The sequence below is a fragment of the Podarcis cretensis genome (genome assembly GCF_951804945.1).
Source record: "Podarcis cretensis genome assembly, chromosome: 6".
Taxonomy (NCBI): Eukaryota; Metazoa; Chordata; class Lepidosauria; order Squamata; family Lacertidae; genus Podarcis; species Podarcis cretensis.
Genome location: NC_137175.1, coordinates 78,797,812 through 78,824,984, shown reverse-complemented (window position 1 = coordinate 78,824,984; position 27,173 = coordinate 78,797,812). Strand labels below are relative to the sequence as shown.

The 27,173-nt window shown below is 45.4% G+C and overlaps 2 protein-coding genes across 6 annotated transcripts in view; both read left to right on the top strand.

The window, feature by feature from the left end:
* CDC14A (cell division cycle 14A) overlaps positions 1–26,956 on the top strand; it is a 94,535-nt gene extending 67,579 nt beyond the window's left edge. For all 5 annotated transcript variants that reach the window (XM_079981404.1, XM_079981406.1, XM_079981402.1 and 2 more), the window contains one exon: positions 26,777–26,956. In XM_079981404.1, coding sequence (XP_079837530.1) covers positions 26,777–26,809 — 33 coding nt within the window. In that variant the 3' untranslated portion in view covers positions 26,810–26,956. The remainder of the gene's footprint in view (positions 1–26,776) is intronic.
* GPR88 (G protein-coupled receptor 88) lies at positions 38–4,209 on the top strand. The gene is made up of 2 exons (XM_079981649.1): positions 38–636; positions 1,147–4,209. Exon 2 carries the CDS (start codon positions 2,159–2,161, stop codon positions 3,272–3,274), a length of 1,116 nt encoding a protein of 371 aa, XP_079837775.1. The 5' UTR covers positions 38–636; positions 1,147–2,158; the 3' UTR covers positions 3,275–4,209.
* Positions 26,957–27,173: the final 217 nt, after the last annotated feature.

The following is a 27,173-nucleotide window of genomic DNA, read 5'->3' as shown; positions in this document are numbered from 1 at the left end:
GGCTGCGCGTAAGTGGGGGGTGCCTGCATTTCAGAAACTGCGGATTGGGTAGATCTGGCTTTGAAATGTGACCCCAGTGGCCATTTTGTCCTCCGTACAGTCTCTGAATAGGTATGTACCTCCCCAGGTGCATTGAAACACACACCCAGAAAGTATAAGGTGTCTGGAATTTGCATCAGCTACAAGCCTAGTAGACAACTTCTTGGGTGTAGCAGCATTTATGTTGGGGGGGGGCACCCGCTTGTCATCATGCTCCGTCTGGCTCCGTCTAGCAGATTCGGAATGAACCGTCTCCCCAACAGTTGTTTTAAATGACTTTCTGTTGACCTCAAGCTCTCGGGGGAAAATCTGTCAAAATCTTCAGTGGTTTCAAAACTAGGGAATTAAATAAAAATAATAACATTGTTGACTGAGGCCTGAGGGCTTTCCACAGTATAAATAGCCTGTGGGGAATTTCCAGTCGTTTCTAGACAGGCCTCGTAGGGGCGCGCTCTCAGGAGAGAAGGCCAAGAACTATGAGAAGCTTCTAGAAGCTGAGCTACCTGCGATGCGATTGGTCGGTTTGCGGAAGCCACGCCTATCGCTCCGTCGGTTGCGTCTCTCGGAACGCGCCACGACATCATCCATGTGACCTCCGTGAGCGCTTTCAAATATTCTGATCATTCCTACTTTTGGTTAAGTGTTTTATTTATTTACTTACTTGATTTAGGGGGGAGCAGCAGTCCCCCCCCGCCCCCCTGACCAAGCCCATGGGAAACTTCCACCTTGTTGGATTGGGGCATTTTGGTGCACCCACCTTGGGCATTTTCAGGCAGGGATCACTTTGTGATTGTTAATTGACAGCTTTCAATATAAGGACAGCACCTGCCCCCTCCCTCTTTTAGGAAAAGCCATGTACTGCATCCCTCCTATTTTGTACCTTTCTCAGCTCCGTTGCCACGACGCTTTGCGTTCACAAGGACAGGTTTCCGGAGGTGGGGGAACCCTATGGCAAAAATACACCAGAGAATCGGCACAGTAATATGATGAAGACTCTGTTGCCAAGGAGCAGAATGTTTTAAGCAAGAGCGTGGTTTTTTCCTCCCCATATTGCAACTAAAGATTTGATCTAAAATTAGAGGGGGTTTTTTTTTAAAAAAAAAAAAGGGAAAAAGGAGGAAATAAACCAACCACATCCTCACGGAGGGGAGTCGGAGGAAATGGAAGTAGATGTGAGCAAAGGAATTTCTTCTCCATCCTGGAAATCAGTGCTACAGGAGAGGTCCAGGAAGAGACCGGAGGGGGGTGATTTGAGAACTCCGGTGGGTGGCGATGGAGGCAGGGGGAGAGAGATCTGTCTCTGTAATTGCAGGCTTTTCAGTGCAAGCTGGGTTCTTTCTTTTTCTTTTCCCCTTCCCCTCCCCTCCCTCTCCCTCTCCCTCTCTCCTGCTCTCGCAAGCCTGAAACCTGCTGAATAATTCATAAAGATGAGAAGCGCCGAATTTCCCCAGGCTGATAATACAGTGTGCATGCTGTAAAGCGAGAGAAGATGCTCCAGGTCTTCAGATGAGCTGCTGCCGCTCTTGAGGCCATTGCCCAGAGGGTGCCGGGACTCCTGGTATTTCCACAGCTGAGGCTTCTTTTCTTCTGCCTTGCTTGCTTCCTCGCTCGCCTGCCTGTCTTTGGGCACTCGTTGCTGCCTGCTCTCGACCAGGAGAATCTAACTTTGCTGCAGTCATGGAGATTTGGATGCAAGCTCTTGTTTTCGCCCTCCTTCTGCTTGCCTGGCTTGCAAACACCAGCCTTGGATCCATCGGCAAGCTTGCTCTTTCGTGATCTGACATACTTGCAGCCTCCTCTGTGTAGAAATACAGGGAAGAAGACCCACGTATCCCTTCTTTCACCTCTGCCAACAACTGACTCTGGAGACCTGGCATGATCGGAGAAGTTGGTGTTTTTCCATGGGATCTAGTCTTGCTCTCTGCCTGTTTTGGAGATCACCGTCTACATTCTGGGACGTCATGTATGTTTGGTACTTTTCTGACAATCTGCTTTGGCTCCTGCTGTGTTCTGCCTGGTCTAGGAGATTTTCCTGGATTTCTTCATGGCTCAGCTAAACCTTCTCCAGAACTAAGCAGTGCTGAGGTTGGTCTGGAGCACCTCATTTGTGCGCCGCACAATGCCCAATATCTCCTTCTCCTCTTCTTCCTCCTCCTCCTCCTGGAGCTCTAGATCCTTGCAACAGCTGCTTTGTGAAGAAGACTCCCTGGGGACGAAGATCTCTTTGTCGCTCTTCTACTTGCTGCTAGCCATCTACGGGACCATATCCAACATCATGGTCATCTACCTGGTCTTCACCTTCAGGAAGCTGCGCACCACCAGCAACGCTTTCATTGTCAACGGTTGCGTTGCGGACCTGAGTGTCTGTGGCCTTTGGATGCCGCAAGAAGCGGTGCAGGGACTGCTCCCTTCCGGGTCCTCGACAGTGCGGTCAGAAGGGTACCGCTTGCTCCGTGCTGGGCTGGTGGGCCTTGGGCTCATCGTCTCACTGCTCTCCCACCTGCTGGTGGCCCTCAACCGCTATGTCCTCATCACCAAGCCGCCCATCACTTACCAGGCTGTTTACCAGAGGAAGCACACGGCCTGGATGATCAGCTTGTCCTGGGGGCTGGCCCTCCTCCTTGCCTCGGTCCCCCCAGGACTGCAGATGTGGCAACCCAGCCGGCAGGAGTCTCGAAACGGCACCAGTACCAAGAGCTCGAACTACATGGGCCTTCTGGTAGCCCTGGCTGTCCTCAGCCAGACAGTCCTCCTGCTCTACTGCTACATGGGGATTGTCAGGAGGGTGAGGGGCAGTGTCAAGCGCGTCAGCGTCCTCAACTTCCACCTGCTCCAGCAGCTGCCCTTCCCAGCAGCCCCGGCGGCTCCCCGCCGGGCCCGGCGCCTCAGCAGCATCTCCGTCTTGCTCCTCTGCCTCGCATTCCTCCTGGCCACGCAGCCTCTGGTGTGGGTCAGCTTGCTGGGCTTTTTCTTCTGGCCCATGCCCCGGGGGCTGCAGATCGCCAGCTGGCTGCTCTTCTGCTCTCTCTCCGCCTTCAACCCGCTGCTCTATACGTGGAAAAACGAGGAGTTCCGCCGCTGTGCCCGCTTAGTGCTACCCGGAGGGGAAAACCCGGCGGTGGCGGTGGCCGCCGCAGCAGCCACTACTGCCCTCCCCACAGTGTCTCTTCCCTCTCAGGAGCCATCGCAGCTGGGGACCAAGGTGGAAAGTCTGGGCAGCTTAGTGCTTCACTGACACCCCCCCCAAATTCGCACGATCTTAGGTGAAAAGTTGTTGGGAGACATTAGCCTTGGACTTAGGCAGGGGTCAGCAACGTTTTTGTGGCTTGGGCCGGTTCACGGTCCCGCAGACGCCGCAGTGGGCTGGAGTGTGTGTGCACGTGCGTGCATGCACGCTCAAATGCTATTTCCGGCACACCTTCCTGTGCGGAGGAAGGGTGCACAGCTTCCCATTGGCTGCAGGAGCTTCCAGCAGCCAATTGGAAGCTGGCCAGCGTCGTGGAAGGCAGTCCTCGCTCTGCTCTGCGCCGGTTTAGCGTGGCACACGGGAGCTGACCAAGCAGGTGGCAGGGGTTCCCAAGTGGGCGGTGGGGGTCCATGGGCCAATTAAACGACCCCCATGGGCCGCTTGTGACCCATGGGCCTTAGGTTACTGACCCCTGGACTCAGGTATTGCATGTGGGCTGTTGTCAGCAGGTGGGGATGTTGTCCTTTACAGAGGTTGCTTCCAGATAACCTGCTTAGCCATTATTTACGTTGATTCGTTTGTGCAAAGTCCACAGGGAGGTTAGATGATGCTAGCTATTAATTGAGCGTCCTTTCCGATTGGTTTGCAGTGAGGTCAGGTGACCTCATGCTGGGCAAGTGTCACGCCAAACTTTCTGGTGCCACTTTCCTCATGGCAAAAAAAGTTCCCTTTGGGAGAGCAAGTGGATTAGTTGCTCAATATCCATTTTTAATGGTACAACCTGAATTTGCCTGGACGGGACGAAATCCCATCTGAAAATAGCAACTGTCTGGAAATGCCCTTATTAGATTTCCCCCCCAGAAATGGGAAGTCTGGATTAAACAGGGCATGGCCGGGGGCGGGGAGGAGGATACAGCTGAGGCTGCATGCACGAAGAGCAGCAATCCCATAATAAGCAGCCATCTGGAAGCACCCACCAAATGACTCACAAATGGTGGGGCTTGGACCGTAGAGAATCTTGGGCATTAATGCTACGGATACATCACTTAAAGTACACCCCCCAAAGACTTCTGGGAACTGTAGTTTCTTAAGGATGCTGGGCTATGTAGTTCTGTGAGAGGCAAACTACAGTTCCCATGATTATTTGGGGATGTTTTTTACAAGTACGCTGGTGCTGTCTTTCTGCTTGGTTTACGAACGGTGGACTTTTTTTTTGGCACACCCAAGTCAGAAGTAATCTGCCCCTCAGTTTGTAATTATCCAAAGCAAGTGAGCTAGGGCAAATGTCTCCCTTTTTTAGGGTTGAGAACTCCCCATGAGGAGAAACGACAGCAGAGAGCACAGAGGGGGGAGTTAAGGCAGCTGCTGTGAGGGCCTAAATTCTCCAACCAAACAGCTCACTGGACAACCTGTGGGCAAGTAGCCGTTATGGGTTGTATCCGACTCTACTTAGGATAGACCCAACTGGAATGAATGAACTGAAGGGAGTCATGCCCATTAACTTCAATGGGTTGACTGTGGATGGCTAGCGTTGAACGCACCCCTACAAGCTTAACCTACCTCATGAAAGGGGTTGTGTATGTGTCACAGGTGCCCTTAGTGCTTGAGGAAATGGCAACAGTGAACAGAGAGGTTCTGTTCACAGAAGAGGAGGGTCTCTCCTAGGATCCCATCACTGGAAGTAAAGGTTCCCAATCTCATGAGCGGTGGCTCAACCCTAGGAGTTGGGTGGGTGGGGGGTTCAGTCTAATTTGCATTTAAAGGTGAAGCTTCCCTCGTTCACACTTCCCAGTACAATAAGTGGACCAAAGCACTTCTCTCAATTCTGCAGTGGTGTTTTCCAGGCAAATAATGTGTACTAAAATGCATATATTATGGAGAAATGTACGTAAAGATGCATATATTGATGACAATGGCATATCTCCTTCCAAAATCATTACATTAGAGGGAAACGGCTTGCCGGAAAAGGTATATATATTAAATAAAATTGCATACGAAACTTGTGTTAGGAGAAATTCCTCCAAGAACATGGGCGAATTTTCATGACGACTTTTTTTAAAAAAAATCACAAACTAATATGTTTTCATATTTAGCTTTGTAAAAATCATACAAAATCCAATGAAAATGATATTTTTAAAAGACTAAAAAGAAATGTGGAGAACTGAGCTCAAGATTGAAAAAATGAGAAACAGAAAAATCAAAATGGACTCTTTCCTCATCCCTGATGTCCCTGAATTCAGTCATTTTATGGAACGGCAGCCATTTTTTAATGGGCAGGAAAAGTAAAGCACTGCCATATCCTGAAGCTGTTGACCCAAAACATTGCCAAACTTCAGTACTCACTATTCCTGACCATGCTGGCAAAGGCTGATGGGAGTTGGGCATCCGAACCATTGAGAAACCACCATGTTGGGGATGGCCGCTGTAATGTTAACAGTCATGTTTGCATGCACTGTCCCAGGCTTGCACAAATATGTCTATGCTGTAGTAATGATGAAACCCCTACTGCTAGCTGGCTTTCTTGTGGAGATCTTGGAATGATTGGAGTTGTGTGGCCAATACACTCTTGGTCCCTGGATCACAGGAGAGAGAGAACAGAGTGGCTTCTGACTGAGTCTATGAATGTTGACCAAACTTGGTCTACATTGGTTGTGGTAGCTAACATGATGTTCTCCAGATGTTCCAGGACTCCAGCTCCCGCCAGCCCCAAGCCAGCATGGCCAAAGGCCAAAGATAATGAGAGTTGTAGTCCAACAACATCTGGAGAGCACAGCATTGCCTACTCTTAATAAAGGTAAAAATGTAAAGGGTTAAGTCCAGTCAAAGGCGACTATGGGGTTGCGGTGCTCATCTCCCTTCCAGGGAGCCAGTGTTTGTCCACAGACAGCTTTCCGGGTCATGTGGCCAGCATGACTGAAGAAGAGTTTGGATTTGATATCCCGCTTTATCACTACCCGAAGGAGTCTCAAAGCTGCTAACATTCTCCTTTCCCTTTGTCCCCCACAACAAACACTCTGTGAGGTGAGTAGGGCTGAGAGACTTCAAAGAAGTGTGACTGGCCCAAGGTCACCCAGCAGCTGCATGTGGAGGAGCGGAGACGCGAACCCAGTTCACCAGATTACGAGTCCACTGCTCTTAACCACTACACCACACTGGCTCTTCTGGCGCAACGGAACACCATGACAGAAACCAGAGTGCACGGAAACACCATTTACCTTCCCGCCACAGTGGTACCTATTTATCTACTTGCACTTTGACGTGCTTTCGAACTGCTAGGTTGGCAGGAGCTGGGACAGAGCAACGAGAGCTCACCCTGTCACAGGGATTCAAACCACCGACCTTCTGATTGGCAAGCCCAAGAGGCTCAGTGGTTTAGACCACAGTGCCACCCGCATCCCCTTACCTACTCCTAATAGAATACGTTGATGCAGGTTTCTACAAAACATTTTCCCCAGCACTGAGCCAAGATGGGATGGCCATCTGGCCACTTCCATCCTATGACTCAGTGAACAATCTCCTTGAATAATGAGGGAGAACTATTTATACAGGTACAGATTTACCAGCTCTACCTATGAACAAAAGCAGGTTTCATCTTTCCTAATATGGAATTTTCCAGCCCGCTTGAATGTTGCTCTCTCTCTCCCCAGAATGCAGAGGCTGATGACAGCTGACAGTGGGTAGGCTGCTAAGTTAAGCCTCCAAGGGGGCACGATGTGAGCTAGTACTGAACACATGTCATTGCTTGTGCTGCAGCAGCAGATCTAAAAGGTAGAATTAATGTGCTGGGTACAAGGCTGTGCTCCCGTGCTTTCCGTGGGAAGGATTTGGGAGGGTCCAACTTTGCGATTAGGCAAAGCCATTATAGGATATACTGCAGTGGTTGAAATGCTTTTTAATATATTGTTTTTGTAATTATTTTTTATTTGTTTTTAGGGCACAATATATCACCATAACAGTTAGAATTCCATATATACTTACCTAATATTGATATTAGGGAAGTGGGTGGTGCTGTGGGTTAAACCACAGAGCCTAGGACTTGCCGATCAGAAGGTCAGTGGTTCGAATCCCCGCGACGGGGTGAGCTCCCGTTGCTCGGTCCCAGCTCCTGCCAACCTAGCAGTTCGAAAGCACGTCAAAGTGCAAGTAGATAAATAGGTAACGCTCTGGCAGGGAGGTAAACAGCGTTTCCATGCGCTGCTCTGGTTCACCAGAAGCGGCTTAGTCATGCTGGCCACATGACCCAGAAGCTGTACTGTGTTGCAATATTGCAGTGATAACACTTAATTTTGCAATTAATACGTTTCATTCTACTGCATTCCCGTTCTAACCTAATTGCCAACTTAATCTCAGAGCAATTTCGAAATTAAAACAATGACACTCAAATAAAGTATTTGGAGATTAGGGATCTCTGGGTGCTTTTTAAGGGTGCATGGAGGGTAGGACAGGCAAATATTCAGAAATATTCTGCTTGATCCACACTTTCTAGGCACGGGGGTGAGTGGTTCTCCAATTGTCCTGCTGCTTTCCCAGGGAAAACCCACTCTTTAGTGATAAATTGGAACAAACGGCAATCCATAGGAAACCCGAATTGCCGTTTGCTCCGATTGAGCACTTATGAGCAGTTTTCTCCCGAGGTAAGCAGCGGCACAAGAGGAACTGTAGATAGGCACAAAGAGTGAGCAGGGGGAAATTGGCGTTCAGAGGCTTTTCAGAGGGTGCCCCCCCACTTTACGCAATTTCATTTATGGGGGGGCAACGTAAACCCCATGTAAGTGAGGCAACACCTATATTCAAATGTGTTGATATCCATGATTAGCTGCCTTTTAATAGCCTGCTACTTTGACATAAACCAGAAAGAGGTGCTTCCAAGCTTCTCCAGGTGATTTTCTTGAGCATCCATCCAGATTTCCTTGCATAAAGCTTGCACAGAGGTTAGATAGTGTGCAGTCTATAAAGAGCAATCATTCTGATCTGTTTCGGGGTGGTATTTACATGACCATAGCTATTCATTTTGATTTGCTTGCATGGAAGTTTTGCACCTTCCCATTACAGTCGTACCTTGGATCCCAAACACCTTGGAAGTCAAACTTTTTGGTTCCTGAATGCTGCAAAAGTGAGTGTTCCAGTTTGCAAACGTTCTTTGGAACCCGAACGTCCGATGTTGGTTCCGCGGCTTCCGATTGGCTGCAGGAGTTTCCTGCAGCCAATAAGAAGCCGTGCCTTGGTTTTGGAAGTCAAACAGAATTCCAGAACGGATTCCGTTTGACTTCCGAGGTATGACCGTAACTGGTTGGTTAGCCCACATTTTTTTAGTCTATATTTCTCTGTCACTTTTCTAAGTGCAAAAGAAATGTGTTGCTTCTTCTGAAGTTGATTTGTTGCACCAAAGCATTTCAACTGCGCAAACCTATGCAACTGAATCCCTACTGCAAAACATTGAGAGTCTGGAGGCAACTCCAGATGCAGACAGAGTTGGGGGTGCTGCATCCTTTGCCTTGCCTTGGGAAATGTACAGTATGTCTAAAGGTTTTCCTTTCCTGTCTCTGTTCTTCACAGTACAGCATCTAAAAGGATTTGGGAATCAAAGTAGATAGATAGAGAGATAGAGATAGAGATAGAGATAGAGATAGAGATAGAGATAGAGATAGAGATAGAGATAGAGATAGAGAGAGAGAGAGAGAGTGCCTTTTAAAAAAATTCTATAAAATGCCATCCTTTTTCTTGGAGGCTGTTTTTAAAGAATGTGCACTTTAAAAGAAACAAACAAATGGAAAACTAAGCAAAATCTCACCCGTTTTCAATGTCAAGCTGTAACCGTACTTCAAAGTTGGCAGTAAACAACCAAGCATCTGCTCAGAACTCGATATTTAGTAGAGTCGTGACAGCTCTCATCCTCTGTTAACTAGTTATACATCATGCATTTCCAGTTTTATTTAATATCCACAGACATTCCAGGAACTATTGAAACTGATGTGTGTTGAATTTTGGGGTGGCCCTAGCTGTGAAAGGAACCAGAGTGGGAAGCCATTTTTTCTGATACTGCGGCTCCGTTGTCCCATGTTGATGGTAACATGTGATAACTTGTCTGCATGAATCCAATGGCCTGGTTCCCAGGTCACTATAAACTCCAGTTTATCTTAAACCATGCTTTAATTGTGAACATACTGCTCCCCTGCCAACACAGGCGGCACTGTGGTCTAAACCACGAGCTTCTTGGACTTGCCAATCAGATGGTTGGCAGTTTGAATCCCTGTGATGGGGTGAGCTCCCATTGCTGTCCCAGTTCCTGCCAGCCTAGCAGTTCGAAAGCACGTCAAAGTGCAAGTAGATAAATAGGTACTGCTGCGACGGAAAGGTAAACGGTGTTTCCGTGCACTCTGGTAAACGGTGTTTCCGTGCACTCTGGTTTCTGTCACGGTGTTCCGTTGTGCCAGAAGTGGTTTAGTCATGCTGGCCACATGATCCGGAAAGCTGTCTGCGGATAAACACCAGCTCCTTTGGCCTGAAAGCAAGATGAGTGCTGAACAGCTTTTCTCCCTGTCTCAGATGTGTGATGCACATATGACTCAAATAAGCCAAATTGTGACTTCTCAGCTCATCTGAACCTAGACGGAGACATGTTTGTTTGTTTCGAACAAGCCACAAGTGGCAAGCCAGAAAGGTTTATTTCTGTATTATGGCTCATGGGCAATCACTTGTTTTGAACAAACGAACTATGGTTTGGGTTCAGATGACATGGCAAGCCATGGTATAGCTTGCGCAGGGACCCACATAGCAGGGAGAGGCACATTCATAACCATGATTCAACACAATTTGCTGCTTATCATGACATGCAACCAAGACCATAATGTCCACTCAACTGCAATGCTTTTCCATTTACCCAGTTATGTAGTGTTGATATGTCACATGTTGTATATGGTGATATGAACACATGACAGATGGGGAGAAATTCTATTCAGTTTGGCTTTGAAGATCTACTTAATTTGCACTTTCAGAACAATTATTTATTAATATATTTTATCAGATTTATATACTGCCCTTCATCATAAGATCTCAGGGCGGCTCACAGAATATGTGAACCGACACAGCCATTCTTTGAAATTTGCACTTCTCCAGATTTTGCAGTTCTCCAAACAAGTAATGTGTACAAAATGGCCGCTTAACGCCCTTCGCCAAACCTGATATTCAAACTAGCCAATCCATGGTGGCCTGGGGGACATGGTTTTGGGGGAGTGGACCTGAGGGAAGCAGGCTTCACTCAGGTCCACCTGCCAGCCATTTACAAAAATGCATATACTGGGTAACGTGTACCATCACATGCATTATATTGGGGGAAATTGCTTTGCAATTTTTTGAACTCAAATGCTGTTAAATTGCATTTTTAAAAATCAGACTGGTGTGAAAATGTGGTGAACTGAATTTCAGACTGGAAAAATTAGAAACGGGGAGAAACTGAAATGAACAGATTCACCCAGTCTTAGAATAGGCACCATTTCTGCAGCACAACATCATTTCTGAGGTGGCAGATTAAGTACGGGGTCGTTTATTTCCTCCTCCCCTCATTTGAACAGTACAGCGAACTGTTCAAGCATCCTGCACGATCAAAAGTGCGTATGTCAAAAATCGTTACAGTCCTCTTGCCCAAAGTTGCCCATTGACCTCAGAAATGCAGCATAGAATCTGGTTTTCCCATTTTCTCCACGTAGCTAAATTCTGTAGCCTGAGGCTGGCTAGGAACTTTTATGACATGAAAGGTATGAAGCCTGGCGTGTGGGCTTCTGACTCATTCAAAAGGGTAACAAAGACCCGCCATGACATCAGAAGGCTGACGGTGAACAGAAATAAGAGTTTACTAGGTTTCGGGGCTCGCTTAGTACCAGCAGGAACATGATGAGAAAGAAAAGTAAGGTTAAGCAGATGGAACAGAGGCAAAGAAGGAACCTTTGATGACACATTCATTGTACAGGAGAGACCTCAGGTAGCATGTGAATCATAGATGCTTTTGTTAATACACAGAAGGCTTATACTTCATTTTATGGAAGATAATGCATTAATATATAACCTACGATTCTAGGCTGCCTAAATCTGGCTGGTGGCCGATACTCCTGCCATTTATTGACAGGCCTAGAGAGAAATGAATTGCATTCACGTAGTGGCAGCAATGGATCGCAGAATCCAATCCTTTCCATTATGGGGCAATGCGATAAGGCCAGAGTGTCTGTTCTACACCATAGAGTTGGGCTAGAGAGACACAAGCTGCTTGGCTTTCACCCAAAGTGGAATTTTTCATTTTACCCCTGCCTGAAAGCAAAAATAATCTGCAAATTGATCTTTAGTTTTCACACGAAACAAGGCGTGACATAGAAAGGCAATGAATTCCCACCTTTGCCTGAACACTCCTCTGTTAAAAATCCAGTTACGCTAATGTTTGTATTATTTGCTTCCTTCAAAATGCTATAAACACATTTTGCCGCTCCCTGCCCATTTTTCTGAGTTCTCTCATGATTGTGCCCTTGTTCCTTCCATCAGCTCCTTGGGCTCTCTAGACGATCTTGGGTCGTGGAAAAAGTAAATAACCCCTTCCCTTTACATAGGAACCGGTTCTAAGTGATCGGAATATCTTTGAACCATGGAGGCTTTTTCTTGACATCTATAAGGAGTGAAGCTAGATGGTGCTGTTCCTCAGGCAGATTCCGCCTAGCAGGTTGGCTACGTTGAAATTGAGAAGTAATTTGTCTCTGGCATTTTTCTGGAGGTTGCTTTCTCTGTTCTTTTTTTAGAACAGACAAACCAACAGGCACATCTTAACGCACAAAGCCACACACACAGTACATCTATGACCATTGGCCATGCTGGCTGGGACCAATGGCTGCTGGTGGAAGACCACAGATTTGCTGCACCGGCTTTGCTCTTTGAAAGTTTAGGCCACAGTAAATTTTTGAAACTGAGCAAATTTAAATCAGTGGGATTTAAATTAAGCCACGACTAACATGACCTATTGATATTTGCACTATGGATTCACTTAACTTGGTCTTGATTCAGCCATTAGTCTTTAAAGTAACACGAGATCTTATTTACTATGAATTATGCTTAGGCATAGGGACGCGGGTGGCGCTGTGGGTTAAACCACAGAGCCTAGGACTTGCCAATCAGAAAGTCAGTGGTTCAAATCCCCACGATGGGTTGAGCTCCCATTGCTCGGTCCCTACTTCTGCCAACCTAGCAGTTCGAAAGCACGTCAAAGTGCAAGTAGATAAATAGGTACCGTTCCGGCGGGAAGGTAAACGGCATTTCCGTGCGCTGCTCTGGTTCGCCAGAAGCGGCTTAGTCATGCTGGCCACATGACCCGGAAGCTGTACGCCAGCTCCCTCGGCCAATAAAGCGAGACGAGCTCCGCAACCCCAGAGTCGGCCACGACTGGACCTAATGGACCTTTTATGCCTAGGCATGAGTGAGCTTGAGCTATAAGAGACACATGCTTGAAACCTTAAATGAGTTATTTTAAAGAAGTTCAAGGAAGAAATGTTTTGTTCCCCTCCTGCCTCTTGCAGCCCATTGAAATCTTCTCAGTGTGGTCTACTGGATAGTGTGGAACAAGGTGCAGTGGGCTGCTGGGCAAAGAGGGAATTGCCCCCAAATCAGTCTTCAACCAATCCAATACTAGGTGATTCTCTGCTCCTGCAGAAGCCTCTTGCAGGCCACCCTACATTGCCCAGGAGGGGCCCTTGACCCTTAGGATAGGAGCTTGGCTGCAGAGGAGAGGAGGGAACAGGAAACTTCTGTGAACTTTGAACAGACATGTGCTTATGGATGAAACATTGGCTGCTGCTCCAACAGTGGGGCAAAATAAATACAAACTGAAATAGAAGGCATGGTCAATAATCTTTCTGGCTTTGATCATTCTGATAGGGTTGCCATACATAGTCAGGATTCGTCCGTCGAAATGGCATCCGGGTGAAAGTATCAAATAGCGGCTAAAGTGTCCATGGAAATCTGGGCCTATGGCAGCCCATATTGGAAGTGTTGATTTTTCGGCTCAACAGCTTTGGCCAAAGAAAGAGAGACAAGGAAGAGGACAGGGAGACTGCATACCTGCCAACATTTTGAGTCCCCAAAGTAGGTTGCGTGTCTTCCCGTTGGTGTTCCCGTGTGACCCACACAAGATCACAGAGCCAAAAAAACATGCTTTCTGGGGGGTGCTGTGTGCTGTCACAGTGCCCCAAAACACACATTTGGGGGCATGGAGTGAGATTGCAGCCCTGAAAGTAGAGCTGTTTTGGGGCAAAATCATGGTGCCCCAAATGGCCACCGTGCTCTCATAGGGGTGGGAAACGGGATGTCCCAGTTTTTCTGGGACACTTGCAGGATATGAGACTACCCGTCTAGTTTTCTTCAATGATTTCTGACAGGTCTGCACAAATTATATGGCTCCTCCTCACCAAGCCAAGCATAACTGACCAACCATGGATGGTGGCCCACACCAAGGTATCTAGAAGCCACCTTGTTTTGCTGCCTGTTGGGAATTGAAAAACAAACAAACGAAAAACAAGGGATGCTGTCATGCACCTAGAAGGCCACGTTATGTGGATGGTTGGCTGCCTTGGGGCTGGTGGACTCACAAGTTGTGCAGGCCAATCTATATTATTCTCTTCTGTAGTTTTTTGACACAGCCATTGCTAGCAAATACTACCTGTGAGGCCCTAAATCTAAGCTCAAACTTTACCTTCATTAACCGGCAGAGAGCTGAGCTGAGAGCCAAACTAAAGAAAACCCTATGGATGTGTATCTCTTTTGCCTTGAAAAGTCTGGGGAAAGTATGTATGGGAAGATTAGGGTCACATCTATGGCAATGGAGGAAAACTTTCATGTTTGTTTTGTACGCTGCCCCTTAACAGGGCAAATAGCAGCTGCAGAGGGGTGGTTTTCTTCAGGAAAATGGTCCCCACAAAATTCTCCCAGCATTATTGTTTCAGTCCTCCTGCCCCTGCTCTTTACAAAGATTTAGACTGGAGATTCAGTCAGTCATCTCCAACATCTCCTGTAGTTTTGAGTAGCCAAAACAAGCAGATTCCAACCTTATTTGGGAATATAACATTGCACTGGAAATCCCTGCTGATTAAAGTAACCAGAACAATGGCTGCACTTAAAAGAATGGGACTTAAAGTAGAAGAGATGGAAATCAGTAGGGATTTTCCCACTCAGAGTGGGAGAGATTAGTTTACAGATCCCTGGGATTGAAGTTTAATGAGCTCCCATGGTCCCAGAAATTGTAAATAATGCCAGCAATGTTATCCTGTGGGGGATTTTTCAAACTGAGATCATCAACTCCTACATCTGGGGTCCCAAATATGCCCCTGGGTACCATGGCACTCTCAGACCATGGCATCTGTTGAGGCCCTATAGAATCATAGTTGGAAGCAGTCCCAAGGATCATCTAGTCCAACCCCGGCAATGCTGGAATCTAGGCCAAAGCATCCATCTCAGATGCCATTCTTCTGTCTTGCACCCCCCTTTTTTAATGGCTTTGGGTGTGGAGTTGTTTGTTGCTTGTTTTTGGCGGGATGTTGTCTGATTCCACCCACCAACCCTGTGTGTTTTATTTTTAACAGCATTCTGCCTGGGTTTGGGTGGAGGGGAAAACGTTCTAAACATTGCCATTTTCTCCCTGTTGGTGAAATGGGTATTTTGTGGTGCTCACAACAGTTTCTTAGGTTTCCCCCCCCCCCTTCGATAAATATTTCCCTGGGTCCACAGAGGTCGCAGACCCCTGCCTTCATTGAAAGCTAACGGTTCCAGGAAATGGCCACAAACCATGTATGCTCTGAGCTTAAAGAGAATGAAATCTCTTTACCAAACCCTGTGCCTAAGAAGCCTAATTTGGCAAGACAGATTAACCTTGTGAACTAAGCATATTTCCGTGTGTGTGTGTGTGTGTGTGTGTGTGTTTCTGCTAATCATAGTGAGGGATGTTAAGCAACACGCAGAACACTGAAGCCCTGACTTCCTGACTCCTGAACATCCTGCTTATTTCCCCCTTTGCTTTCAGCATAGTCTGAAAGCTGTCCCTAAGTAACTGAATCTCCTGATGTGGGAGGAAATAAAGCAGGCACACCTTGTCTTGCTCAGTCCTTGCCAACTCCCTCGCTTGTTGTGTGACATGCCTGGAGTCTAGCCCTTGTGCAATGGGCCCAAGAGAGAGAAGGGCCTATATACTGCAACTGCTTTATCTCCTTTGGCCCCCAAAGGCAAAGAAGTGTCAAAAGATGTAAAGGGATAGCTGCATCCTCCGGCTTCGAGTCCAGGCACCCTATCATAGAATCATAGAGTTGGGTCAATTGGTCCAACCTAGGGTTGCCATCTTTCAAAAAGTGAAAATCCGGACACAAAAGTTGCTGAGCTTTATTGGGCAAAGTTGCTGAGCTCTTTTTTTGCTGTGGGGAGAAAAGTTGTTGAGCTTCTCTTAGTTTTGCCCAAAGTTGTTGAGCTTTCCCTCCCAAATCTAAACAAAACAAAACAAAACATTTTTCAGCTACCGTATTTTTTGCTCTATAAGATGCACATTTTCCCCTCCAAAAATTAAGGGGAAATGTGTGTGACTCCTATGGAGCGAATGCAGGCTCCTTGGCTTCAGCGATAGCAATGCAAAGCCCCCGAAGCGCAGTGGGAGCGCTCCTGCCGCGCTCTGGAGGCTTTGCGTTGCTTTCGCTGAAGCCTGGAGAGCGAGAGGGGTCGGTGCGCACTGACCCCTCTCACTCTCCAGGCTTCAGGGATTGCCGCCTGAAGCTTCTGGAGTGCAATGGGAGCTCCTGCTGTGCTCCAGAGGCTTTGGATTCCATTCGCTGAAGGGTAGGTGCCCCTTCAGCTAAGGCGCAGCGCCCCTTCAGCTAAGCGGGAGGAGAAATGGAAGGGGTTTTGTTTCTCCTGCCGCCTTGCTGAAGGGGCGCTGCGCAGAGAGGGGGAGAATTTTTTTTTCTTGTTCTCCCCCTCTAAAACAAGGTGCGTCCTATGGTCAGGTGCATCCTATAGAGCAAAAAAGACAGTATTTTTTATGGGAAATCGCCAAGATCTACACTGCTGACATGGGCTGCCATACATCCAGATTCCCGCCCGGAAACTGCTAACGATGGCAGAATCCTGGCTATGTCTGGGAAATTCTGGACGTATGGAAACCCTAGACCAACCCCCCTGCAATGCAGTAGTCTCAGCTAAAGCATCCATGACAGATGTCCATCCAACCTCTGCTTAAAAACCTCCAAGGAAGCAGAGTCCACCACCTCCCAAGGAAGACCGTTCCACTGTCAAACAGCTCTCCGTGGCATCAAGTTCTTCCTAGTCTGCTCCATCTGCCCCTGGATCTCTTGGCATTTGAGTAGGCAGCACCTACAGCAATACGTTCAGGACTTATTTTGCACCCAGCAGAAACAGATGCAATATTATACTTATATTGTAATTAGTTTCATAATTATATATTATATATTTTTATAGAAAATATATTATTTTAATACAATTTATTATTGTTGGTGATGATGATTTTGTTGGGCTCCCAACAAAATATTAAAAACACAATAAAACATCAAACATTAAAAACTTTCCTATACAGGGAAACTGCAGCTTCCTCCCAGTTTGCGATATACATGGCAGGTGTGCAGTTCAGCAAATCGCATGCTGGGAGCCCAGCATCAATTCTGACCCTTGCTGGCTCCTAACAATAAAACAGCGAACAGGGTGGGGATACGATGACTACTGCAATCGACACAAGATAATATCACCAAGGCAGCTATCTGTAAACAAACGATAAATATCCATTAAAAATGGCAAAAGTAGTTTCCTTCCCAAATTGGTTTTATCTTAAGCAATAGCAAACACAGTAAATAAAGAGTTTGCTTGTAATACACCAGTGGTTCAGTGCTCATTTCTTCTCTTTCAAAAATAGATTTTATCTTGAACAATTGCAAACGCAGTAATAAAGAATCCACTTGTGATATAACAGTGATTCAGTGCTTGGACGTTGTTCCGGTAATCTGACATTTTGTCGCTAAAGATCTTAGTCATCGAGCTTTGTAGTAAATAATATACAAGATAAGACAGTATGTAAAGGACTTTAAGCAGGGGTATATCTGTCCCCATCTGCATGTTTCCATCAGGGGAGCATAGAAAGAGGATGATGTCTGTTAAGTTGTGGGTAGACATAGCAGACGACACAGCGATTCTTCCAAAGCAGCTCTTTATTTGTAAGCTGGAACAGAACTGACTGAGGAGCTCAGTCAGCCTGCTTATATAGAGCTCCAAAACAATGTAACTGTTGCCATTTTCTAAAACTATCCAATCACTGAACGTCACTTTCGATCCTTCATTTGCATACAAACTATCCAATCACTGAACGTCACTTTCTATCCTTCATTTGCATAACTATCTACACTATCCCCCTGCTGGCCCAGGGTGAGAACTTCAGTACATAACAATGTCCTTCAGTTTGTTAAACCTGAAGGAGGTCGATGACTAAGTTCTTTAGCAACAAAACGTCGGCTTACCGGAACAACGTCCGAAATTCTTACTGAGTTTCTGTGCCATTCCAGAGGCGGGGAAGACAAGTGGAAGGCCTTGTGGAAAACCCCTTCTCTTGATGCTCCCTTCTCAAGTTTACAAGAGAGGGACACATTCCAGTTGTGGTGGAAATGGTGGAGCAAACAGTGGGAGTGGGGAGGGGTGCAGTGGTGGGGCAGGGGAGCCATTCTTATTGTGCCTCAGGTGGCGAAACAAGATGGGCCAGCACTGGTGGGGGGGGGTTGGGGTGGCGTCTCATTGGGAGCACTGCTCTGACCTTTGTAACCCTAAACGGCTGTGGCCCTGTATACCTGAAGGAGCATCTCTGAGGGTGGACCTTCTGGAGGTTCCCTCACTGCGAGAAGCGAAGTTGCAGGGAACCAGGCAGAGGGCCTGCTCAGATGTCCAACAAATAACCAGTTATGCAACTTCTGTAGACATCTGAAGGTAGCCCTGTATCGGGAAGTTTTTGATGTCTGATGTATCATTTGCTCTTTTATATTCTGCTAGAAGCCGCCCAGAGTGACTGGGGCAAACCAGTCAGATGGACAGAATACTTCTTCTTCTTCTTCTTCTTCTTCTTCTTCTTCTTCTTCTTCTTCTTCTTCTTCTTCTTCTGTTGTTGTTACTACTACTACTACTACTAGTCCCCTGATGTCTGGTGTCAGCCCTGACTGTGGCAAAATCCAATCTTCCTGGTGTTGTGTGATTCCTTTATTTAGTTCCTTCTCAGTGCAGAATATCTGGTCTTGCTGTATGCCAAGTTCTTATTTGACCCAAAGAGCAAGCTTCTATTTAAATTGTTGTCAACTAAGCACTTGAAAAAATAATGCAGAACTCATATCAGGCTAGGCTCGTCCGCTGTTCTCAAGCACCTTGGATATATATATATATATATATATATATATATATATATATATACCATGATATTTATAAACTATGCATTCTTATGCTATATGGCTCAAGTTAAATCTAGCATGGAGGCTGGAGGCACACAATTCCCTGAGCCTTAGGCAAACAAGAGACGCTGCCAGCATTTAGTGATGAGGGATGCAAAGATTTCCTTGTTAAATCTGATACCTATTTCCAGGAAATAACATCGGTGCACACTCTGTCCTCCTCACTTCTTCCACAGTTGCTGCCACTCATAAAACAAGTTCCTTTTGCATCTTCCTTAACTGCTCCGACCTATAATAAAATATGGCTTACTGGCTATTTTCCCAGGTGCATTAACTTTGGGTTTGTTTTTTTAGGAAGTGCTTGTGCCACATGCAGTAGTGCTGACTTTGGATTCCCAAATTGTGGACTCAGCTATGCAGCTGCAAATATGTTTTAAGTGCATTACACAAATGTGGCACTAGATGGCGCTGATGAACTAATGGCAAATTCCATATATATTTTAAAACATTTAAAATAAAAAAGCTTCTTCCCCCAGCCTCTATCTTCAGACCTGAGCCCCTTCTCCTTTCCTTCCCTGCTTCCCAGCCTTTAAAATTAGCAAATGCAGCAGTTTCCCCTAACCTGATAGAATCTTGTGTGGGTTTATGGAGGGAGAGTGGAATGATTGCAAGGTGATCTTGCCATGCAGCAGAACTAGCGTGACACCAGCATGTCAGGGTTAGCCAACCCTGTGCCCTCCCAGTGTTGTTGGACTACAACTACCATCTGCCCCAGTCAGCATGGTCCGTTGTCAGCGATGATGGGAGTTGGAGTCAGTAGCTGAGGCCATGGTTGGGCTGTGTTGCTTAGTTGGCTGAGTCACTGCTGCGTAGCATGAGCCCGTGTGGCATAATGGTTCGAGTGTTGGACTGGGACCTGGGAGAGCTGGGTTCGAATCCCCACTCAGCCATGAAATGAAGCTCACTGGGTGACCTGGGGCCAGTCACCCTCTCAACCTAACCTTCTGGAAAAGCTGTCCAAATGGAACTGAACTGAGTTTAGTGAGCCTTACTTCTCAGAAAGTGCACTGAAATATACTCGGAGTCGAGAGTGGATTTCATGCTCTTTATTCAGCTTGTAGTGGTGAGGAGGAATGGAAGTTCCCCCAAAATATCTGCTTTATATACATTATTTACACAATGGGCCCCACGTGATTGGCTAATTCCGGGATTCTCCTGTAGGCCAATCAGGTTGTAGATCCACTTCCACCTGGAGCTGGATTGGGTGGCTCCTGCGGACCAATCAGACTGCTGCATTGTTCTAGGACCAATCAGACTGCTGCATTCTGAATCCTATTGTTCTAGGACCAATCAGACGGCTGCATTTTGGATCCTATTCAACTCAGTACATAACATGCACATAGGATTGTGGGAGAGAGGTGATGCTTGGCTTAACTCTTCTATCGAAATCAAAGCGCTTGGCTTCTCCTGGATCATGCGCTCAGCATCTAGAAACACCCTCTGCTGCCTGACTGGGGTGCATATTTTCAGAGAGACACCCTTGAGGACCTCTCTGTAAACCTCCCATTTTATGGCTCCTTTTGGGTTGTTCCTTTTTCTTTCTGTGAGCGAGCGATCTGGCAATTCATTCAGCTCCTGGGTTGGATTATCAGCATTGCCAACACACCAAACGGCTGAACTGATATAAGCAGCAGCACACCAGCATGAGACTGCCCACCCAGATAGCTCAGTCGGTAGAGCGTGAGCACGACTTAACCTCAGGGTCGTGGGTTTGAGACCCACATTGGGCAAAATATTTCTGCATGACAGGGGGGTTGGACCATATGGCTCTTGTCATCCCTTCCAACCCTACAATTCTATGATTTATGATCTATGTTCAGAGGTGCTAGATGTTCAGAGCCAGGTGACCCCGCAAAACCCCAGAGCTCCAGTTTCCTGAAGAATTCCTGCTGATGAATGTTTACTCAGCAGGCTGAAAAGAAAAGGAGGGAAAATCCCCTTTCTTTTCCCTTTCCTATTGTGTATCTAAAAACCGAAATGAGGCAAAAGTCCAAGCCTTAGCTCCACAATGGGGGGCCTTTGGAGAAAGGGAGTATTGCTAGCAGCAGAGAGATTGGATCAAAATAAAAGCTGGTCGCAGAAAGGCCTCAATAAACATTCAGTGGATTCAAATAAACGGTTCTGCAAAGGAGTTGAGATTTTCTTTCCCACTTTTAAAGATCAGGTTTACGCCTTCGCATTTCCTCTTTTTTGCTAGGCTAGGGTATTTCCACGGCTTCATAGACCATTCAAAAAATATCTGTAAGTAAACAGGAGCTTAAAAATATTTTGTATTAAGATGGCTACCAGCACAAAAGGCTGGGAAATTCCACTGTTCCTGTGTCATGTTGATTTTGGGAGCACTGCCCAGCCCTGGATAGCATGACACCCAAAAAAATAACGCCGTTTAGACAAAGAAATAAGCTACTATATGGGGCTGAAAGTAGGTTTACTAGGAGTGCCTGAATATTTTCATAGGCACACCTCACATTAAAATCACATTTATATCCCATTCTTCCTGCAAAGAGCTCTTGGTTCCTCCATCCTCATATTTATCACTATTAAGTACCGTTGCCCTCAGTGGAAGAATTAAGTCCATGTTTTAATATATTTCCCATTGAAATCATTGGAACATTAAAGGTGCTTAGCTTGGATCGTGTCCATACTGAAAATGAAGCGTTCCATCATAATACAAACACGGCATGTTGTTTTCTGAACAGTTTGGCAAATGTTTTCTACTAACGGTGAAATAAAGAATGTCAGCACACTGAGCCATAGGGCTTTTGCAAGTTGCACCGGTTTATTTTCAGCTCTTTTCAGTTTATGCCATATGTTCAGGAAAGTATGCACTATGTACAAGGAAAGCCTAACGGTTCTAGAATTTCCTTCCTTGAAGGCAGCTGTACCAGAAAATAAATTATTCTCCTACTACTGTATTAAGGACAATGTTTCCCCCCACTAACAGTATGCAAACAAACACATTTTGAAAAGTTCATTATCACATTTTTATTAAGCCCTTCCACTAAAGGATGAGAGGAAAGTACACATATAGACCATTCTCCAATTTTATCTTTACAAGAGGTGGGTTAGAGAGAGAGTCAGTGAATTGCTAAAAGTCAGCCAAAAAACGTAGAAACTGACTGTAGTCCTGGTCCAGCAAAAGGACACAGGAAGCTGATTCGTTCTGAGTCAGATCCACTATATTTTATTTTTAAATTCATATCCTGCCTTTCTTCTTAGACCAGGGCACATATGTTTTCTTGACCATTATTCCTCGCTGTCAGGTCTAAATTTACAGAGCCGGTTTGGAATCTGTTCTATGTACAGTGGTGCCTCGCAAGACGAAATTAATCCGTTCCGCGAGTCTCTTTGTCTAGCGGTTTTTTCGTCTTGCGAAGCAAGCCCATTGACGGCTTAGCGGATTAGCGCTATTAGCGGCTTTTAGCGGCTTTTAGCGGCTTTTAGCGGCTTAGCGACTTAGCGGATCAGCTGATAAGCAGCTTAGCGGCTTAGAAAAAGGGGGGAAAGGGGGGGAAACCCGCAGGAACTCGCAAGACATTTTCGTCTTGCGAAGCAAGCCCATAGGGAAATTCGTTTTGCGAAGCGCCTCCAAAACGGAAAACCCTTTCGTCTAGCGGGTTTTCCGCTTGCGAGGCATTCGTCTTGCGGGGCACCACTGTACTATATAATAAGTGCAGTTCTAAACATGTTTACTCAGAAGTTTCATCAAACTCAATAGGCTAGCTGTATTTATTAGTGTGTTTAGGATTACCGCCAGATTAATATTTGTGTTTCATAATTAGTAATCGGAGAGATTCTCTCTCTCTTTCGTGTATTTATTAAATTTAGATGCTCCATTTCCACGCATAACACCCTAGGCAGCTAACAGCATCATTTGACATGGTAAAATCAAAGCAAAAGAAATTTTAGAAAACACATTTATTTCCGTCATTTATTTACAAGCCGGAGGTTAAGAACGGACCTCCGGAACGAATTAAGTACTTAACCAGAGGTACCACTGTACAGTACTTTGCAATGAAGGTTGGTACACAAGATGATTGATAAATAATAAATAAATGCTCTCAGTGTTGCTGACAGGCAAAAGAAAATGAATCAGATAAATGGCTTAGGACCACAATACCTCAAGGACTGCCTCTCTCTACATGAACCAACCCAGATTCTGCACTCATCATTTGAAGTCCTTCTTTGTGTGCCTCCTCCATGCGAGATCTGGAGGGTGGCAACACGAGAAAGGGCCTTTTCTGTGGTGGCTCCCCGTTTATGGAATGCTCTTCCCAGGAATGTTCAACTGGTGCCTTCATTATACATCTTTAGGCGCCAGGCAAAAACGTTCCTCTTCAACCAGATATTTGGCCGATTAACATCTGAAATCCTTTTAAATGTGTTGGGAAGTGGGATTATTAGTTTGCTTTTGTTCTTATATTTATTATGTGCTTTGTGTTTCTTTTATTGTATTTTTATGTTGTGAACCACCCTGAGATCTAGGGCTGAAGGGCAGTATACAAATTTAATAAATAATAATAAAGCCATAATCAAATCTAAGTCATGAGAGAGAGAGAGAACAGAGTATATCAGGCTTCCTCAAACTTGGCCCTCCAGATGTTTTGAAACTACAATTCCCATCATCCCTGACCACTGGTCCTGCTAGCTAGGGACCATGGGAGTTGTAGGCCAAAAACATCTGGAGGGCTGAGGTTGAGGAAGCCTGGAATATATAATAACAGTCAAAGTTACTAAGTCTACTTTTTCTTTCAGATTCAAACTGTGATATGGTATCAACGTCTCCTCTCTCAAAGGTGCTTTTTAAAAAAAATATCCACCCAAATCCTTGTTTTCAGCTCACATAGATTCCCCACCCCCATCTCAGCCTTTGTGACTAATATCACGCATGACTCAGCCCCATTCTTCAAAGGCTATCTCTTCATGTTGCTGATCATGTAGATTGAAATGAGTCAACTTCTAAACTTCTGCCTGACTCCTTGAATGATTTCCCATTCAGTGGAGGAAGCTGGAGTTGGCCCGATTGCAAACCATAAATGAAAGAGAAAGGATTACGTGAAAGAGAAAGGAATCATTTTCATCTCTTGAGATAATGTAAAAAGTGTTGGTAGGAACATACTGGATGTGTCATTGGTGAATTATGTAATTTAACGTTTGCATTTTGTGTAAATATCGTTTCGTGCAGTTGTGGAATGAAATTTAAATAAGCGTTAAACAAAATGTAAGAAAAAGAAATTCCAGATTCTGTTCTTCTCCCTCTCTCATGAATAGCTCGGTTAGAACATGGTGTTGATCACACCAAGGCTGTAGGTTTGATCCCCATAAGGGACAGCTGCATATTCCTGCACTGCAGGGAGTTTCCTAAACTTAGGTCTCCAGCTGTTTTTGGACTACAACTCCCATTATCCCCAGCTAGCAGGGTCAGTAATCAGGCATGATGGGAACTGTAGTACAAAAACAGCTGGAGGCCAAAGTTTGGGAAACCCTTGTTGATCCTCAGGGTCCATTCCTATTCTGTGATTCTCTATTATTCTCATAAAATTAGAACCCAGGGCCAGTCAATAAAGCTGAATATTAGACGATCCAGGAGAGAGGGAAAAGGAAGTCCTTCATAGATTTGCCTAATTATACTATGGAGCTTTTGATTTCTTTTTACTTTTAATTTGCTTTTAGCTTTTCATGATTTTATTGTTTGCTTTTATGTTTTTTTTCATATTAATGTAAACCGCTGTGATATATGTTTTATGATGCACTGATATATAAATATTTTTAGAAATCAATAATAAATAGTTACCGGGAAGAGGTGTAAGCACCCTGCAAGCAGATCAGGACGAATGCTTGTTGCCAAATAACTGCCCCCTAAACAAATCAGAATAAATTGCTCAATAACAGCTGGGCGTAGGTTTAATGACAGTGTAAATTTTGTGCAGGCAAATCCAGACGAATGCTGAATAAAACAGAGCGCTGTGTCCCTGCCTGCTGTGATAGGTGTCTTCTGTTCTCGAAAACCCAGGTGCTAATAAATGGTAAATCAGCAGTTTAACGAGAAGATCTTAACTAATTTGCCCCTTCCTATCAATAAGGAGGCTTTCAGTACTTCTGATAATTGAACCATAAACATTTAGGAAAAGATGAACCCCACCCCATAATAGGCAGCCGCCAGTGTTGATCAGAAGTGAATGTAGTCTGTCCTCTATTGTTCAAGATTTGAGAGGTCAGCACAAGAATATTAAAGGTGACACAGATTTGTTTTTTGTAATGTTGCCAGGCTCTTGGTATTGGAAATACATGCTTTAAAAAAAGAACCATGCATCCTGTAAGATGAAAAGCTGCCCTGGGGAGTATCAGTAAACGTTGCAGCCCAGCCAAGAAATGACAGTCATTTGCGACATCTTCCTTTTGGGAAATTTTAAATGGATAACTTCTTAGTATAAAAGAAAAAAAATAAATAAATGACTGCTCCAAACCCTGGGTGTTGTTAAGGAAGACAGAAACATTATCGCCAGGAGAATAAGCTGTGAGGGGTGAAATCTCCATTTTAGATTTCACTTCAGTGGCTAGCTCCCAACATGAGCCTCCCACATGCAATCCAGGATTAAAAATATATAACACAGGGTTTTTAAAATAGGGGTTGCAAAGATTTATTGAGCTTTTGTGAGAGAGAATCACTGAAAAACAGCAACACTGTAACAGCACAATCCTGTGCAAATCTACTCAGAAGTAAGTCACATTGAGCTCAGTAGGACTTGCTCCCAGGTAAGTAGGTATAGAATTGCAACCTAAGTATTATTCTGGTCTAATATACATGCACAGGAATAATGCAAGTACTTTATGGCAAATCTGCTACTGGGGGGGGGGGGGTTTCATATGGTATTTCAGAGATTTGCCCCCACCCTCCCCGTAAATAGCTTTTATATAATGTCAAAAGAGAATCCGCCTTTGTGTTGTATCCCCCATCTTCCAAATGTGGCATGTTATTGACAGGGCCAGATTTAGGTTTGATGAGGCCCTAAGCTAAGTGGTCTAAACCACTGAGCCTCTTGGGCTTGCTGATCAGAAGGTCAGTGGTTTGAATCCCTGTGACGGGGTGAGCTCCCATTGCTCGGTCCCAGATCCTGTCAACCTAGCAGTTCGAAAGCACGTCAAAGTGCAAGTAGATAAATAGGTACCACTCTGGTGGGAAGGTAAATGGCGTTTCCGCGCACTGCTCTGGTTTCGCCAGAAGCAGCTTAGCCATGCTGGCCACATGACCCAGAAAAACTGTCTGCGGACAAACGCCAGCTCCCTTGGCCTATAAAGTGAGATGGCGCCACAACCCAAGTCATCTGCGGCTAGACTTAACTGTCAGGGGTCCTTTACCTTTACCTTTTAAGCTACTGAAGGTAATGGGGCCCTTTATATGTCCAGCTGTTCTTTGTCAACAACAAATTGTCACTGTTTTTTGTGTTGAATATATGCTATATGGTAATATATGTACCTAATAGGTATCTAAAGCCATTCGCACATAACAAAATATGTATGGTACATCATAGGAGCCTACACAACACAAAACACTGTTGCTGTATGTAGGTTTTATTTTATTTGGTTTTTATCTTATACAGTGGTACCTCGGGTTACAGACACTTCAGGTTACAGATGCTTCAGGTTACAGACTCCGCTAACCCAGAAATAGTACTTCGGGTTAAGAACTTTGCTTCAGGATGAGAACAGAAATTGTGCGGTGGCAGCAGGAGGCCCCATTAGCTAATGTGGTACCTCAGGTTAAGAACAGTCCTCCAGTTCTTAACCTGAGGTACCACTGTATTTTGGAAATGTACATCAAGTTTTTTCCCCTTTAAATTTCTTTAGGGCCCCCAAGAGAGTGGAGCCCTAAGCTATAGCTTATTTAGCTTATACGTAAATCTGGCACTGGTTATTGACAGTAGGACATGCAAGCTGGAAGGAGGCATGACACCTGCAGTTAGTGCATTATTTTGGCCATTGGTCACATTTTATGTCCATTGTGTGTGCAGAGGGCAATGATTACATCTTTTTCTCCCCACCTTAGGATGGTTGGAATGAAGAGTGCCACCCAACTTGAGAAGAATAATGGGACGCTGCCGAAGATTACAAGATGAGAGACAGTTCAGAAGAGAGGAGAGACTCGGACTGCTGCAGTTAGTGGGGATGGGAACCTGTACGAAAGCAGAAGACAACTAAATTTCATTAAATTAAATCAGAAAACAAACCTAGCGCACTGAATCGGCTTCCTTTTAAATAATGGAGAGTCAGGCCGCAGTCCTGAATCTCATCAATTTACAGTGGTACCTCAGGTTACATACGCTTCAGGTTACAGACTCCGCTAACCCAGAAATACTGCTTCAGGTTAAGAACTTTGCTTCAGGATGAGAACAGAAATTGTGCTCCTCCTGTCCCCTTTTGTTGGCAACCCTCTGTCTCAAGAG